The 19,181-nt window shown below is 44.4% G+C and overlaps 1 protein-coding gene across 4 annotated transcripts in view; it reads right to left on the reverse strand.

Annotated features, from left to right (window-relative positions):
* The window catches only part of MPPED1 (metallophosphoesterase domain containing 1), a 76,075-nt gene that overhangs the window by 16,278 nt on the left and 40,616 nt on the right, over positions 1–19,181 (reverse strand). For all 4 annotated transcript variants that reach the window (XM_068170771.1, XM_068170762.1, XM_068170768.1 and 1 more), the window contains exon 5: positions 16,643–16,868. In XM_068170771.1, the coding sequence (XP_068026872.1) occupies positions 16,643–16,868 (226 nt within the window). The remainder of the gene's footprint in view (positions 1–16,642; positions 16,869–19,181) is intronic.

A 19,181-nucleotide genomic window follows, 5' to 3' on the forward strand; every position in this document is an offset into this window, starting at 1 on the left:
AGAAAATAAACAGATATTGGCCAGTGGCTGTAAAGAAGCTCAGTGGGAAAAAGAATGGGCCACATCAGGCTGCTCGTTCCTGCTCCCTTCCCTGACAACGGAAGAGCTGCCTCTATTCAATATTTAGAAGACTGGACTATTAATGGTTAAGTTCATACTGGTGTAAGTGGCCAGTGAAGGGTGATGGAGTACCAATAAAAGCAGTTAGATTCAGCAGTAGTAATCACAGGCCAAACTCCAACACACTCTGATTCCTAACCCAACAAGTCTCACTGTTGGGCTCTTAGAATATTTCCTGGCCTTGATTTAACCTTCCTGTTGTAAGTAGCTGCAGTCCTGTGAGCACAGATACACAGTACTAGAGACAGTGAATACGTTCCTTGTCTGCCTGGTGTTCAGGTCCTTCAGTCTGTATTGTCACTTTTCCCATCACTGTGTTAGTTGAATTTATCCAATCTCTGTAACTGCCTTTTTAGCCTCCCCTCAGTATGGAACTAACCAGCAAGTATTGCTACTGCTTTTTATTCAACTTTCTCTGCAAGTAAGGATTCATAAAAGTTCACTTTTATGTGTGTGTGTGTGTGTGTGTGTATTGCCTGTTTCAACACCTAAAGCAGTTGTGAAAATAGACTCATCTGTCTTCTCCTCCTCACATTCAAGAGCCCTCAAGCACCTGAAGGGACTACAGGAGATCTGCAGAGGGACTTTTGACAGGATGAGGAACAATGGCTTTGAGCTGGAAGAGAGGAGATTTAGACTGCAGATTAGGAAGAAATTCTTTCCAATGAGGGTAGTGAGATACTGGAATAGGGTGTCCTGGAGGTGTTCAAAGCCAAGTTGGATGAGGCCTTGAGCAACCTTGTCTAGTGGGAGATGTCCCTACCCATGGCAGGGGGTTTGTTATTAGATGATCTTGAAGGCCCCTTTCCAAGCCAAATCATTCCATGATTCAAAGAGAAGGATTATCTAAAGTGGGCAGGGACGAAAGTAGCTCTTAGGCCATTAGTGCTAAGAAGGACTGGCAGGGCACTCTCAAAGTATTGGTCAACATCTTGGCATCTGAGCATTTTAAGAACATCCCCAAGATTTAAAGAAAAACAGGTTTCAGAAGTTCTGTAGAGCACAAGGAGTCTCATATTACAACTTCCATGTGAGAGAGGGGTGGTATGAATTCAGAGAAGAGGTACAAAAGCAGTGCACAGGAAGATTTGAATGACACAGAACCTTAGATTCGTTCATTCCTGATGTGGGAGCCAGGGCTTTTTCAATGACAGCTAAGGCCTTGTACTAAAACTAACAAATGCAAATGGTGGTTAATCTCATAGAAGATTATAGAATCATAGAACACAGAATCATAGAATCAATAAGGCTGGAAAAGACCTCAGAGATAATCAAGTGCAACCTACCACCCAACACCTCATGACTAGCTAAACCATGGCTTCAAGTGCCACATCCAATCCCTTTTTGAACAGCAATCTCATTGGGTAGGACAGCATGAAAAAGGCAGAGTTAGGCACAGAGGAAAGCAAGAGAAGCTGCAGCAAGGTGAAAGCTATGTGAGGGAGCAGGGAATGTAGTCGGGGGGGTTGCTAGGTGGATCACAGAACAAAGGACACCAAAGGAACAGGGCCCAGTTCCAACCTCTTCCAGCAGTAACCATGAGCCAGCTGGGATTGTCACCATGGACATTTCCCCAGTGCCACTGACAATGCCCAGGAATGCTCAGGAGTCCCTTTCTCCAGCACTTTTTGTTCTGCCTCTACAGAAGTGACTCTCCCAGAAGGTTCACTCTCACCATCTTCACTCCACATCCCATGCCACCATGCAGGACACCCTCCAGGCTCTCCAGGGATGTGCCTCCATGATCACTTCCCACCCATAATCCTCAGATGAAGGTCTGCTGGGCTTTGCTAAGCCCAGCAGAGCCACTGCAAGACAGGCCACTACCAACTCAAAGGCCACAGCATGAGGAGTAGAGGAAAACAATAAGAAGTTGCAGAGGCTCCTGCTTCACCCTCAGAGCCCAGGCTGCCCATGGGCTGAACACTAGACCGCAGAGTACAGCTCAGCAGCTGGAAAGGAGAAAGTAGAAGGGAGGCGACTGTAGGTGCTAAGACACGAGATGGCTTGCACAGTGTTAGTTAGGGAGGCTGTAGTGAGCAGCAAATTGAACTCACTCAGACCTTCTGTCAGTCTGCTGGCCATAACAGACAACATTTCTTCCACAGGGCAGTTTGTTGTGTTCTTGTTTTTTTCCCCTTACTTGCTTTGCATCAAAGTCATCATTCTTGAAGCTCTGAATCACGTTAGATTACTGGGTTTTGCAAAAGGGAAGGAGGGTAAAAATCAGAACAGGGCCCTTTATCAGTAATTATTTCATTTGCAATGTGAGAAATACATGAAATCATTCATCTTTTGTTTAGTGCAGCCTTCAATACACCTCTGACTGGGGGAAAAAAAAGAAAGAATGAGCTGTGACTAATGGGAACTGATCATTTCTAAACATTAATCTGTTCTAAAACAATGAAAAATAAAATGAAATCTACTTTATCTTCATAACAAGGAAATGGAAGATAACAGGTAAGAAGAAAAAAATTAATGAAACCCTGAATTTTAAACATGCCAACACTAAATGCAAACAGTTCCTTTCACTCTGCCAGGAAGCAATGATAAAATCCCATCTGATCCTTTCTGAAATTATAAAGTAAATCAACTAACCATACAGAAAAGCTAAGCTGGGAAAAACAGCCAAGAGATTCAACGCTGCGGGTACAGACAAAGAACTGCATGAACTTCCAGTACCACCTTATGGATTTCATGCAGGTCTGAAGTTCCTTGTGTCTCAGCCTCTCTGATTCTCCACATCTAAAAATATAGGTACAGCCAGGTCACCCAGACTCAGATACTGACAGCTGATAGTCATAGAATGAAAAAGGGTTAAGAGCAGAGCCAGCAGCCCCTTGCCTGTAGTACAGTCACCCTCTTGTTTGAAGTGTAAAACCTGCCACAAATAATTACAGGATGCAGATAATTACAGGATACAGAATTAACCAGGTTGGAAAAGACCTCGGAGATCATCAAGCCCAACCTACCACCCAGCACCATCTGATCAACTAAGCCATGGCACCAAGTGCCTCATCCAGTGCACCTCCAGTGACGATGACTCCATGAGCACATGTGCTGCCCAGGGAGGTGGTGGAGTCATTGTCACTGGATGGGCCAGTCTGTAAGGAAAAATACTTTGAGGCCCATGTATGCATGGCATCTTTACAGTTCTTCACTATCAGGTGACCAGACAGCTGAAGAAAAAAACATGTTTTTCCACAAGTCCAACTAGGCAGCATTTGGTGTGCTCCTCTAGAGCATTGCTAACTGAGGAGACGGAACATCCCTCACACGGAGACACTACACACTTGTGGCGCTTTTTACGACGCAGCTCCTGGAGGGACACTCCTAGATGAACTATGACTAAAACATGTAGGATGTGTAATAGGTGCACTGAGAATCAACACAAAAGGCTCTCACAATAGCCACTTCTCACTTTAGTAACTCCCCAGGTTTATATTCTTCTTCTCACAACACCAGGAGTAATTAGGCCATATGGCCTGTCTGCCAGATTTCTGTCTTTCCTTACTTTTTGGCTATTTAACTACTTTTCCTTAGAAAACTCAAAGCCATTTTGAGTTAAACAAGCATGAAAACACTTCTAAAGCTACACAATTAATACAGCATGTGTGTATAAAGCGTATTATTTTTAACATTTTCAAGTTAGTAACAGCTGAAGTTACCTCTCATTTAAAAAAGCACATGCTGATACTTCATATGCCATGTTTCCACCTGAAGCTAAGAAGATCCAAGCAACCTTAAATTCCAAATTCATGTTTTCCTGCAGTCTTAAAGTCACCCCACAATACAGTGGTGGAAACCAGATACTGCAGAAATGTTCTATGCCAAGAAGATGCCAAGTTGGGGCTGTTCAGTCTGCAGAAGAGAAGGCTCCCAGGTGACCTCATTGTGGCCTTCCAGTATCTGAAGGGGGCTACAGGAAGGCTGGGGAGGGACTGCTCAGGATCTCAGGGAGTGATAGGACTAGGGGGAATGGAATGAAGCTGGAGGTGGGGAGATTCAGGCTGGAAGTGAGGAGGAAGTTCTTCCCCATGAGAGTGGTGAAGCCCTGGAATGGGTTGTCCAGGGAGGTGGTTGGGGCCCTGTCCCTGGAGGTGTTTAAGCCCAGGCTGGATGAGGCTCTGGCCAGGCTGATCTAGTGTGGGGCATCCCTGCCCATGGCAGGGGGGTTGGAACTAGATGATCCTTGTGGTCCCTTCCAACCCTGACTGATACTATGATACAGATTTAACACCTGGATGTTGTCCACCTAGGTAGGAGTTCTGAGATAACCTTAAAAAAACCCCACAAACTAACCAAAAAAATCCCTTATCAGATGTAAATTACTTAGTTACAAATACTTGACACACACAGGAGGGAGAGCCCTTGTGTTGTAATATTGCTTCCAATTTACTTTCTTACTAGGGAAGAAAATGCTTCCAGTAACTCAAATTAACCAATGCCATTTCATTAAATGAAACTAATTTATTAACAAATCAACAAAAGGGGGTTGATGTTCAACAGCTTCACAGCAAGTGCTAAATTACCTTCTCCCTTAAAATCTGGTCAAGGAAAAGAGAAGTAACTGGGATAACTGTGTTTCAGTTATGTGTGATGGTGGCTCTATTTACAGTTCCTCACATACAGCAGAAGGTAAAGCAGCATCTACTTCTTGATGTACTCACTTGTCTCCTGTGTAAAAAGCTAGAGAAAATGCCTACATAAAAACCACCATGAAGTAGGGAGGCTGATTCCCACCAGGTGAAAGGAGATGAACAGCTCTGCCAAATTACTCCAGTTGAGAATCAGCCCCATGCAGATCTGCTCCAAACTGGTTAGCTATTTGCATGTCTCTTGGAATATCGCCAAAGGCCTCATCTCAGTACCCAACTGTGTTTACATCTTTGAAGCATCCTGAAATTGCTGCTGTCTGAGAATACAGCCCAGACTACAGATAAAGCTGCTAGTCCTTTTGTTTCAGGGGGGGGAAGAAAAAGCACCAAAACAACAACAATAACAACAAAAGCACTTCAAAGTTGAAATTCAGCTCTGTCTCATAAAACTAAACTTTCAAGCAAATGTGAAAAATAAAGAGAAAACTGCTGTGGGGGATTGCAATTTCACTTGGTGGTTTATGAAGTGCAGGAAAGTGAAGTCAATTCCCTGTAGTGAGATTACAGGTCTCCCCTTCTATATGTCTTAAATTAAAAACTAGCTGAATCCAAAGTGAGCTATTTTACTGGATCAGAGGATTCAATTATTTCTGCTAAGTAACTGAATGTGAACTATTTCCTTTTAATAACACACAACTAATAATTACTGCCCAGAAAGGATTTTTTCCTACCAGTCTAATTAAACTAAAGCAGTATCTTTTTTTGACTGCTCTCAAATTTAACTAAAGCCAGAAACATTGAAACAAAACAAGTAAAGGCAAATCCCTGCTCGCATACACAACCGCAAAGCCACACAATGTGTTCAGCCACTATGAGAATCTGGCCTTGCCCAATAGCATTATGAGAAATCAACCTAACTTCTCGTCTAGATTGGGCATACAGGCAGAGCAATGTCCTCCACACTGCTACAGACACAATGGAGAGTGGGTTCAAAGCATTTTTGGCTTCAGTGGCTGGTTAAGCTCACTCTGCAAGAGGTCACCGTGAACTGTGGTAGAGGATTAATCTGTGTCCCTAATACGCAAGCGCATGCAAACAAACAGCATGCAAAGGTGTTAGACTTACTGGCTTTCCCTATTGTGACTATTCTAGCACTGAACTATTTCAGACTACTCAGCCCTGGGCTATGTTGGGAAGGAACTTTATTTGAGAGAAAGCATTTTCTGGAATGTCTGTTAACAAGAAAAGAAAAAGCCAAGGCTGTTCTGAACAGCTGTGTCTTAACAGTATCTTGTGGGAACTGGAAGAATAAACTTTCTTACAAGTACACAATAACAAGGATTTATGACACTGCTCTGGCTCTGATGGTTTTTAGGGGCTACAATAAGTGCATTTCAGTTTACATTTTAATTTGCTTACATAGCTATTTCAGACTTCAATTACTTCATACTAACTACGATTCCTTAACAGGCTACAGAAAACTCACCTGGAGTAGGAGAAATTTTTACTTTACTCCACACACACTTTTTTTCCAGCAATGTTAATGATTCTTGCTAATTCATTTCAGTCACTTAATTTGTACTGAAGTGCTCATTAAAAAGACCTCTCCTGAATTCATTGCAATTGCTCACACGAGCAACAGCACCTGTACAGCTAGTGTCTGCTGAATGAGACTCAGATTTCCTGCATTTCCCAATCATGCAAAAAACCTGCTCCTGCTTTCCAAAATGTGTTTATCACGTGAAATGCACCAATTCTAGCAAAGTGCCATTAGCTGAAAAAAAAGACAGAAGAAAAATCACCCAGTGATCTGTTTCTCCTGTTAAAACAGCCAGGGTGTACTCCTAAGTCTCACTCTCTGCCACTAGAAAACCTTTCACACTTCGGGAGTTCAGTATCTTACATTTCTCTGCACCACCTTCCTTGCACAGCTGAATTTAATAGACCAAAATCATTGTACAGGGGGGAAAAAAAACCCATTCTTATGATCTTCCATATGCTGCAAACTAAACTACAGTGTATTATGGGTTTAAGTGTTTTTAGAAGCAGCACTTTCCAAAATGGAAAATGGCTTCTTGATAAGTATGGGAGAGGAAATAAAAATCTCACTCTAGCATGCAATTAAACCTGCATCTATGTGCCTCGGACTGTTAGTTAATACATTGTAACAGGATGATGGATTTTGCTTTCTCTCCTCTAAAGGCATTGATATTTCTTACACATCTGTCACATCTTACCTACGTTTTACTGAGTGCCTGAAACAAAACATCTTCAGCATTCTAACCACAGCAGCGCCACGGTGTCCCAGCTCAGAGCGGGACAGATTGCTCTGGTGCTCCACTCAAATGGATTGGATAGTAGTGGTGTGGTGGGTTGAAATTACCCCCAAAATAATATTGCCAAGACCAGCTCAGATGAAAGCAAATGAAGCTATATTTAGAAGCAAAACTACACTCTAGAAATACGGAATGCAATGAGTATGTACAAAATATACAATAGGTACATGTGTTTGACATTTATCACGGCACAAGAACCCCCCTGGACAAAACCACGGGGTTACCAACAGCTTCTTCCTCCTCCCTCCCTTCCCCCCTGTACAGAATCACAGAATCACCAAGGCTGGAAGAGACCTCAAAGATCATCAAGTCCAACCTGTACAGGACAAGAGAAAGAAGAGCAGATGGTAGCTTGTTAGTACTTAGCCACAAGAAGAACACAGCCCAGGTCAGCAACAGCCAAGCAAAGGCACCAGCTAATATCTGCCAGAGTGAAGAAACTGAAAAGAGCAGGAGTTAGTTTATATGACTAACTCCATGTCAGTTACCAGGCCACTGGGGTTATTTAGACCTCATCATTATTTTCCCTTTTACATCCAAAGGTAATTTATTGACATTCCACCACTTTTCTACTCAATCTGTGGGAAATTTTCCTAGGCATCAGCCTAAAACTGCCACCAATGGAAAGTTCCAATGGGAAAGCAATTTGCATACTCTTTACAATTGTGTGCACTACATACATATACACCAAAAGCTCTGGGTTCACATTTCAGCTTATGACCCATTCAGCAAGCCATAAAGCCCCCAACAACCCAGGCTTCCATGCCCTCCCAGGCCTCCCACTCTTCCTCCCTACCCTCCCAAGGCCACTCAAATGGCTCTGCTACGAGGCTAGTTTTGTCCCAACCAAACCAGGCAGCAGGCCTCCCCCACATTGCAAGACATCCAGCACCAAGAGGGAAGAGAGAAGGCCAGAAGGAGGGCCAGGACAAAGGGCTGAATCACAGTATCACAGTACCACAGTATCACCAAGGTTGGAAGAGACCTCAAAGATCATCCAGTCCAACCTGTCACCACAGACCTCAGGACTAGACCATGGCACCAAGTGCCACATCCAATCCCCTCTTGAACACCTCCAGGGATGGGGACTCCACCACCTCCCTGGGCAGCACATTCCAATGACCAATGACTCTCTGCGAAGAACTTTCTCCTCACCTCCAGCCTAAGCTTCCCCTGGCACAGCTTGAGACGGTGTCCTCTTGTTCTGGTTGCTTATAGAGTAGATACAAGGCTTATGGGATAAAATAATACAGCTTCCCATTTCTGGTGGCTATCTAGTCCCTTGGAAGATTGTCATCTCCCTGGTTCTTAAAGGCATTCAGCCTTAACCCACAGCACATGGTTTTCACAATGCATCAGCTAGGCTTAAACACCAACCTCCTCCCCAGAAGTTCTGTAACTTGAGGTGCCTCAGTTCCAAATAACAAGTGAAATCCATTACTCCCATTCATGATTTTCATTGTCTTCAATCAGCATATCACTCCACCTAAATGACTCACTTGTATTACCTGCCTCAAATTCATGAGTTAAAAAAGTTTCAAATACTGGCAAGGTTACAGATCTGGGAACATTTACCACATTTAAAAGAGATTTCTGAGCCACCAAAACCCAGCAGTCTGCAAATGTCCCTAGCTAGCACTTCCACATCCATCCACTCAAAACTGTAGCACTGACAGAGACGGACATGAAGACAAGTCACTTGCTCAAAAATCTACTTCATCTGAGGTGTTCAAGACTTCCAGAGAGGCATTTTACTGCTTTGGAAAACAGAACAGAAGCAACTGCCTTTTGGTTATTTGTGTTCTTAATTCTTGACCAAGTGAGGGTACAGAAAGATGAGGAGATAGGAGGATCAGTATGGTTTTGCCCAATAACCTAACTATTGGAGTGCCTACACATTTCAGTCATGTGCAGGGTATTGAATAGCTTTTCCAGATTTGAAAGACAGCATCAGAGGGGTCAGTCTGAGGCAGAAGTTATCATTTTCTGTGACTTTTAAAGTGAGTGAAACCTGCAGTGTAACATGCTGCACTGCTGCTGCTCTATCTGGAAGCCACACTCCCAGCTTAGGAGGTAGATTATGCTAAATGAAGCCAGTATTTTATTTTAATGTGGCTCCCTTTTAATTGATGTTCACCTCAGTGACTGCAGAGATTTGTACAAGGTCTGGGAAGGTAAACATTTGGTGATTCATCATTGGCAAAATGAAAGCACGTCCCTCTCATGAAATGATTGTATAAATCTTTGCTACATTATGTTAGTGATGGAAATGGAGGTCAGTGAGGAATGGAATGAAAGAGACTATTATAGCTGCTCTTGACAAAATGAAGGAGGGAAGCACTGAAACAACAGACCTAGGGTTTGGGTGGCCTGGGGTTTGTGTGGAACAAAACCAAGTCTGCCTTATTTTGCCCTCTGCATGCTCCTTGAAGCTACCCCAGTTACACACAGAGCTTACCAGTCTATCTGCACAAAGTGTGCACGTGCACACATGCATGAAGTAGAGCTCCAGCTGGCCTATACGAAGGGGGAAACAAGAATACAAAGACACCAGGAAAAAAACCTGTAATTCTGCAAGAAGAAAAATGAAGTTCTGCTTCACAGGAAGAGATCCTCCCAATAATCAAAGCCAAGAAAAATCCATTCTGGATAATGAGTCTGGAGGCAACCTCATGCTCAAGCTCTTTAAGCTATCCAGGCCAATATGTCATTGAGAATAATGAAATTGTCTTCTGTTTGGAAGAGGGCTTTGACTGTCCTTTCCCTTCCTGCATAGCAGAAAACAAACAAAAAAGCACTGAAAAAGATAAAACAGGAGGACCAAAATTTCTCCTGCAGCTGTGCACAGCTGCTTAAAAGCAGTCTGAAAATCAGTGGCTGTGAGGAGAGGCTGAGGGAGCTGGGGTTGCTTAGCCTGGAGAAGAGGAGGCTCAGGGGTGACCTCATTGCTCTCTACAACTACCTGAAAGGTGACTGTAGCCAGGTGGGGGTTGGTCTCTTCTCCCAGGCAACCAGCACCAGAACAAGAGGACACAGTCTCAAGCTGTGCCAGGGGAAGTTCAGGCTGGAGGTGAGGAGAAAGTTCTTCACTGAGAGTCATTGGTCATTGGAATGTGCTGCCCAGGGAGGTGGTGGAGTCCCCATCCCTGGAGGTGTTGAAGAGGGGATTGGATGTGGCACTTGGTGCCATGGTCTAGTCATGAGGTCTGTGGTGACAGGTTGGACTGGATGATCCTGGAGGTCTCTTCCAAGCTTGGTGATACTGTGAGACTGTGAGACTGTGGCTAGGAAGAAGAGGTTTTCCTTCTGCCACTTGAATTTCTCTTGTTATGTCCAGTACAATATGTACTCTTACCCTGCCATTAATGCACAACAATCCACCTTTGACTAGAAAGGGCCCCTGGAATTCCTGCCAGGCTCCCCAGTACTGGTGCTTACACACAGACTACCTGCTCTGCTGCAGCTGCACATCTTTTCTGCACAATTAAGGCAGGGGTGCAACATCAAGCACTGGGAGAACAGCCAGTATAACCTCTGCCAGGCATGAACAGCTTCTGGTATTTGGTGAGAGGTCAATTCATTAGTCATCAGGTCTTATCATGAGTTACTGTGTGCAACAGGAGAGCAGAAAGCCAAGTGTGACAGTTTTAGGCTGTGCTTTAAGGAAAGGGACAGCTGCTGAAACACTGAGTTATACAAAAACAATAATCAATGGAAAACCCATGTAATAGGGCACAGTCCATTCCTGGAACCTCGTGCAGCAGGGAAGCAAATCACAGAATCAGAGAATGGTCTGGGTTGGAAGGGACATCCAAAGGTCCAGTCCAACCCCCTCTGCAGTAAGCAGGAGCATCCTCAACTAAATCCAGTTGCCCAGAACCCTGTCGAGCCTCACTTTGAGTATCTTCAGGGCTGGGGCCCCAGCCAGCAACCTGGGCAACCTGTTCCAGTGTTCCACCACTCTCAGTAAAGAACTTACTCCTAACATCCAATCTAAATCTGCTCCTTTCTAGTCTGAAGCCTTTGCCCCTCATCCTGTCACTGCAGGCCTATGTAAACAGTCTCTCCCCATCCTTCCTGTAGACCCCCTCCACATACTGGAAGGCTGCTATTAGGTCTTCCTGGAGCCTTCTCTTCTCCAGGCTCCATCTCCCTCCCTCCCTGTCCTCACAGCAGAGGTGTTCCAACCCCCTGATCATTTTCAAGGCCTTCCTCTGGACTCACACCATCAGGTCCCTGTCCCTCCTGATGACATCATTCATGGAACCATATTAATAAATGATTGGTGAGCATTTCACTTACAGATTTTCAGCCTTCTATTATATTTCTATTAAAGTTCATTACCTCATAAGGAGCTACAATTTTGCAGGTAGGAGTTTTAGTGTTAGCTACAGCTGAAATGAGAGTAGGCTACACAATCCACTCGTGCCTCCACGCTGCTCAAGATCTCTATTGTACAATTACACAATGGATTTGCACCCAAAAAACGGTGCTTTCAGTGCACAAGGTCTACTGTGCTTGCTGAACAAAGCCACTATACATTGCTCCTGTTATAGCCATCATTCACAATTGCCAGTAAAAAAATAGCTATAAAGGCGCACACACATTTTGGCATCAACATGAGAACACCTCTCTGAGGCCCATACCTGCATGTGTTGCTGAAAACCCCACAAATTAAACACCTCTGGAGAAATGGCTTCATTTTTGGCAAGGCTTAGCAGGCAAAAGTATACATCATATAGAATTGTTTGGGTTATTCTATCTGCCAGTTTGACTTTTCTCATAGAAGTTCAGAACACATTAGGGTGTTTCAAAATACTTTCCAATCAGAACTCTTCCAATTTACAGCAAATTTAGGATTTGGAATAAACCAGGCAGGAAGAGACCTTCAACATCATCCTGTCCAACCTATCATCCAACACTACCTAATCAACAAAACCATGGCACCAAGCACCCCATCAAGTCTCCTCCTGAACACCTCCAGTGATGGTGACTCCATCATCTCCCCAGGCAGCCCATTCCAATGGGCAATCACTCTCTCTGTGTAGAACTTCCTCCTGACCTCCAGCCTAAACCTCCCCTGGCACAGCCTGAGACTGTGTCCTCTTGTTCTGGTGCTGGCTGCCTGGGAGAAGAGACCAACCTCTGCCTGGCTACAACCTCCCTTCAGGTAGCTGTAGAGAGCAATGAGGTCTCCCCTGAGCCTCCTCTTCTCCAGGCTAAGCAACCCCAGCTCCCTCAGCCCCTCCTCACAGGGCTGTGCTCCAAGCCCCTCACCAACTTGCTATTGAGGAACCGAAGTCTTTGTTTAACATTTGTAGCAGCTATGGCTATTTTCTACAGAAGATTGCTTCCAAGTCTGTGAATGTGCTGTGGCCATGTCTTGGGTTTTGCTGGGATAAAAGCAGAGTTTGCCTCTCCTGGTTTTGGCTTGGAAACCATTCAGGACAGCCTGCTGAAGCAGCCGTTGAGTATTCAACACCGGACTGAGGTCATGCCTGATGCATAAGGAAGACCATGCTGGCTGGAGCAAAGTATCATGGGGCTTGTAGTTTGGACTGTAACAAGAGATGCTGTCTGGCTTGGGGGGCTTTTTTGGCTTCTGGGCTGGGAGGGTGGTCTCTTCTGGCCATGGACCTGGGGAGGCTGCTGGCTTGCTTCTGCTTTTGGCTGTGCTTTTCTGTGAAATACACTAAGGTACATTGCACTGCTCCATTAAACTCTCCTTATACCTGTCCACAAGGCTTTTGGTTTCTTCTCTCCCTTTCTGAGGCATGGACTGTTGGACATCAGCCAACAGCTGAGTCTTAAACCAGGGCAATCTTCCTGCACCTAGCTTTATATGAAAAAAAATTGCTGTCCAGGCATTATGTGAGGAAGAAACACCCCAGTGCCAGTGCCTGGGCTACAGGAGAGGCAAGCACGTTGGAGGGAAGTGCCCTGCATTCTTACTGATGCCCTCCTCTGCCAGAGCTGGCAACCAACACTGGCAAAAGCATCAGCCCCCTGGGCCAGAGCCACCCTTGAAATCCAAGATTGTTCTGGACACATTTAACATCTTAGTATTCCAAATTTTCTCATGAAGCACCTAACAGATTGACATTCCTGTCCTTCACCATCCATGCTGATACCCTGTGCTCACACTTACCACTGTGGCAAGTACACATTCCTAAACAGCAGCTTGGCTGCTCTGCAGCTTGCATGTCATAATGGCTGCTCCCTGCTTGATGACAATACTAGGGTACAGTGACATTTCTGTTAGTGAGCAGGGGCTCAATGCAGCACTTCAAATCTTGGCTCCTGGAGCCCAGAAGCTAGGGCATGGGTTTCTGAGAAAAAACCTTTCAAACAGCCCCATTTCTTCTATGTAATTAAAAATAACCACTTTCTAGATTAAATAATAGAGGTCAAAACACTCAGGTGCTATTGAGAGTATCTAACCACACACAAATGCTACCTTCTTAAACAGCCTTAGAGACATTCATGTTAGGCAAAGCAATCAAGCTCTCATGGTTTACTCTGCAAGTAAAACACCTTAAGCAGAAGAACTATTGAATTGTGTACAGGTCATACCTAAAACACAGATGGATACAAACAAACATACTAAGGGAATACTGGCTGGCATTCATTCACTCAGACCTTAACCCAGTGTTCTCAAACTGATTTGCAACTACTGATTAACCTCTTTGAGAATGGAGAGATATCTCCAGCTCGTACTTGTTTTTATAAAGGGTGAAGCAAGACAGGGCAGGGCTGTAACCACCAGTGGAAATGTCAGGATCTGGGGTCTCAGCCTTTCAACTTTCAGACAGCTCACCTTCTCATTAAACAGAGTAATGTATGGACAACAAACATAAACTGCAGTTGGGAGTTCTCCAATTAAACAAATCCATCCAAAAATCCTGATGTGTATTTTCAAGGCTGGAAAATTGCTTTAGGATACTAAAGGTTTAGGCTCAAGGGTTGGCTGATGTGACTTCTGTTACTTCTGCATCTGCTGTTTGACAGAAGGATGAAGAGTGATTTGTTATTGTCATTATTGTTGGTGCTGCTGTCTGCACTGGACATGACATTAATTAACATGGAAACTTCATTCAGCATGGCATAACAACAAGAAAGATAAAAAAAAACCCAACCCACAACATTCTGGCTGGAAGACTTTCATCAAGACTTTCTCCCATACGGAGTAACCAAAGATCATCAAAGGCCCTTACAAGACTCGTCCTCCAGGACCTTTAGAGGGGGGGAGATGAGTTAGCAACACTGTGAAACACATCATGTGGAAGTTTAGATATAACTTGAAGGTGCATAAAAGGTGGCAAGCAATCTTTTGTTGTTCCAATGAAGCACAGGTCATGCCAGACAGCTTTCTACAACTTGTGCAAAATTCCAGGAGTGGCACACAGAGCCATGCAGCAGATGTGACCTCACACAGAGTGGCTGAAGAGCAGCCAGGCAGAGAGGGACCTGGGGGTGCTGTTTGATGGTAGGATGAACATGAGCCTGCAGTGTGCCCAGGCAGCCAGGAGGGCCAATGGCATCCTGGGCTGCATCAGGAACAGTGTGGCCAGCAGGAGCAGGGAGGTCATTCTGCCCCTGTACACTGCACTGGTTAGGCCACACCTCGAGTCCTGTGTCCAGTTCTGGGCTCCTCAGTTTAGGAAGGAGGTTGACTTGCTGGAACGAGTCCAGAGAAGGGCAACAAAGTTGGTGAGGGGTTTGGAGCACAGCCCTGTGAGGAGAGGCTGAGGGAGCTGGGGTTGCTTAGCCTGGAGAGGAGGAGACTCAGGGGAGATCTCATTGCTCTCTACAACTACCTGAAGGGAGGTTGTAGACAGGCAGAGGTTGGTCTCTTCTCCCAGGCAGCCAGCATCAGAACAAGAGGACACAGTCTCAGGTTGCACCAGGGGAATTTTAGGCTGGAGGTTAGGAGGAAGTTCTACACAGAGAGAGTGATTGCCCATTGGAATGGGCTGCCTGGGGAGGTGGTGGAGTCACCATCACTGGAGGTGTTCAGGAGGAGACTTGATGGGGTGCTTGGTGCCATGGGTTAGTTGTTTAGGTGGGTTGGTTTGGTTGATAGGTTGGACATGATGATCTTGAAGGTCTCTTCCAACCTGGTCTATTCTATTCTTTCTATTCTATTCTATTCTATTCTATTCTATTCTATTCTATTCTATTCTATTCTATTCTATTCTATTCTTTATGGGTCAGTGGGTGGACAAACATTTTCTCACCAGAAATAGATAGATCTAATCATACACAGAACGTTCAAATAGTTTCCTTTAGCCCCTAGTTAGTGCTACTCTAGAAAGCATTTTGCTTTAACTTACTTTATTGAGACTGCAATGAGACTCTTGGTACTTTACTGCCTCGAAAATGATGACTGACACTGGAAATATGGTGCCTGGTGACGAATACTGCAATGAAGATATGATGTTGCCAGACATATTGTAAACAGAGCATAATTACAGTATTTACAGTTGAACATCAAAATGGGAAGAGATGCCAAGTGGCATTTCTTAAAAGTTAATATTGGGACTAATAGCATCTAATGTCTTCCCTAATATTTTAGTAAACTAAGCACTGATTGAATACACAGCAGATACAAGAGGGAGATGAACGACAGCACAGCAGGTGGGGAGGTTACAAAAACCCAAAACAAAACACCAGAAAGATCAGAAGATCTAAGAGGGAAAGAGAGAAGGGTGCATGGAAGAGGGAAGCTATTTAATGTAGACAAATGTAGAATAATAAGCTGAGAGTAAATGAACACAGATCTCAAGTAACCAAATGGGGAAATGCCAACTTCCACTTTAAAGAATGACCAAACAAAGAAAAGCCCAGCGATTTCACAGTTGATTCACACAGAAAGCTCACGTTGGGGTGTATGCATCAGGTTTGACAACTTGTTTGCTGCACTCCACCCTGATGTGAGTTTGAAAGGAAGAGTAACAGATCCCCTTAAAAACCTGCCTTTTAAAAGAAGTTTTAACTTGTTTTAGATGTCTATCAAATGCTCACAAAAGACCAAACTTCCAGTCCTGTTAGTGGAAGTAACATAGGAGTCATGTAACATCAGTAGGAGGCACAGAAGCAGCACATACAAGGGTCCAAGCTGGACATCAAGAAGCCAAAGCCCATCTGTCCCCAGCACCATCAAGGAGCTCTCCGTGTTCTCCATGCAGTAGAGTGAAATCCATGAAGTAGGCAAGAAGCTTGCTGTGTGAAGTGACTGCTGTGTGTACTAATGAAACTTAACCACTGCCTGTAGGATGGAACTTGTCCAACTGCAACAAAATCAACCTCTCACACTAAGTACACGAAAGATACTCTCTGACACAAGAAGCCCTACAAGGACTATGCGAGAGAACTGCTCCTGGCTGAGAGCCTGAAGATCTTTCCCCCTCACTTTTTGGTCAAGAGTGCCCACAGTACATTGCTTTGTCACAGGAATGATTCATTACAAGAAAATACAAAAACTTTCTCTTTTTCTCCTAATGCAGCCCATTCTAGCTAGTGCAGCTGCACTGGCTGATGGGACAGCAATCACCAGTATTTGTTATGCATGCTTAGAAACCTGCTTACCAAGGGGAGCCATATATTCTGAACCCCCTCACCGTCACTTCAGAGTCTTGAAGGTAGATGCAGTTTGTTAGAAGGGACTGTACGTTCTCATAGCTCTCTGGCTTCAGCTTAGAGACAGAAGGGAAATAGTAAAAGTCCTGCTTGATTAAGTCAGCCATGAATTCCTGGTCAAAGGTCAACTCATGATTTCCTGCGATCACAATCTTGTATTCGTAGGGCAGGCTCCCTAAAACAGTGAAAAACAAACAAGTTGCTTGTGTTATGAGACATCAGATAGAAGAAAGCAGGCACTCTCAAGCCATCCAAACAACTGAGCAAGTCCTTCCTACACATGAGGTAATTCCTGGTAATCACCTGATTTCAGGTCAATGACATTTCTGACTTTCTCATGGCACATTAGGGTTTAGCATGCTTAGCATTAAGGTGTTGAAACTACTTTTCAACTCATCAACCTTAAAAACCAGTCTCCAGACTTCTGCTCCACTATTTACTTCTAGTTAATTGCCATTTGTGCTGCAAGTATCACTTACTGTGACAGTGATGATTACTCTCTGACAGAAATTAGGATTCAAAGAAGGTTGGCTGTAACACTTCATAAACTGTCAGCTCTCTTCTCCCAGAGCTGTGGTCTTTATCTGCTTGTACTGAGGAGGTCTTACAGGCTGAGAGCTCAGGTCAGCCAGAGGGATCTGCTGCCCTCTTTGCCCTCACATTTAAGACCAAGCCTTCAGGCAAGACAAGGATTGGGTTTAGCTGTCAAAATTCCACATCCCACAGAGAAGTTTCACAGTTTGCCTCTATCCCATATATTTTCCAGCTCCATTTTCTCAGTGACTTCCTTAGATCCATGGACTATAATTTAAAGTGACTCATGTTCAAGAATATTTTACAACCCCTACTTAGTGAAAAACCTTACAACAACCTCCTGCTGAAGGCAAGAGTACAGATGCCCACACACGTGGGCTCTTCCCAAGAGCAGCACTGCAACAGAAACTTTCCCCCTGACTTCACACTTGGTCATCAGCTGGATTCTGCCCTTAAAGCAAGCATTGCCCGTCTCAAAAGGCAAACTTTTGGAGTATATTTGGAAGGAAACAAAGACATTCATTAGCTTTGCTTCTGCACTGCTCTGCATTTGCATCAGAATGGAAGAAGTCAGAGGAGGAGACTGGGAGCAAAAAGAATTAGTTTACTAAAAACGAGACCCACCTTGCACAGTGTTATTGATAACACAGAGCCCTGTAGTGATGACCACAAGCCTACTCTAGGGGTAGGTTATTTAGAGAGTGTACAACAGCAGCCAATATGCAGTGGCACAAGATGACAGGAGTATGACTTAAAAACACAATGCAACAGCGTTATGCAAACAGTGATGGCAAAAGAAGGCAGCAAATAGCGCTGGCCCCGAGGCCAGGGGACAGGGCTAAACTCGGTGTTTCTCCAGTGAAAAGATCTGGGTGACTCTGAAAGGTAACTTTCAGATGCTTGTAACACCTGTAGCAGGAAATTGATTGCACAGAAACCAGTCTCTCCTGCAGACTCAATACCTATGTGCCTTTAGCATATTTGTTAACAGAAACTCTTTTCAGATGTTTACAACTGCACAGTGAATGCTCCAGGTTCAATTATTTACCCAAAAGAATTATTTGAGCTGTAAATTTTGTCTTTTTTTCCTGTCCCTTCTGAAATGCAACATTTTGCAGATGTCTCTCTGCAGGTTTCCAGTTATGTGCACACAAACACACAGAAGCTTTTTAAAAGTTACTTGCATGCTACACTAATTGACCTCATTGTGGCCTTCCAGTATCTGAAGGGGGCTACAGGAAGGCTGGGGAGGGACTGCTCAGGATCTCAGGGAGTGATAGGACTAGGGGGAATGGAATGAAGCTGGAGGTGGGGAGATTCAGGCTGGAGGGGAGGAGGAAGTTCTTCCCCATGAGAGTGGTGAAGCCCTGGAATGGGTTGTCCAGGGAGGTGGTTGGGGCACTGTCCCTGGAGGTGTTTAAGGCCAGGCTGGATGAGGCTCTGGCCAAGCCTGATGTAGTGTGGGGTGTCCCTGCCCATGGCAGGGGGGTTGGAACTGGATGATGCTTGTGGTCCCTTCCAACCCTGCCTGATACTATGATACTCTGCTACACTAGGTATGGGTATCTACAAGCTTTAAAACACTCTTGGGAAATAAGAAAATAAAGAAATCCTTTATGCTGCATTATTGTTAACAAATCCATTTCTGGTCCTTTTAATAAATCTTTTCCAGCTCATCTGATCCATCCATCTAACAGCCAAGAACCTGTACAAGCTGGTTATAGTTGTTGCTTCCACTAATGTATTTATGTCATGTTGCTGTCTGTGGGTGTTACTTAGGCAAATCAGCAAATGATTCTAAATGCACAATTACATTTATTACAGTGGTGGCCAGAAGCAGTGCTGTACTCACAGCTCTGTCAGCTTTTCAATTAACAACTGGGGGGGTTTTGATGAGTTTGCAGCTCAGGTTCTTTCCTCTTTCTTCCCATATCAGGCAGCAACTCACTAAACC

This window comes from Melanerpes formicivorus, unplaced genomic scaffold (assembly GCF_026170545.1).
Source record: "Melanerpes formicivorus ecotype bairdi unplaced genomic scaffold, bMelFor1.0.p_v2 SCAF_3, whole genome shotgun sequence".
Lineage (NCBI taxonomy): Eukaryota > Metazoa > Chordata > Aves > Piciformes > Picidae > Melanerpes > Melanerpes formicivorus.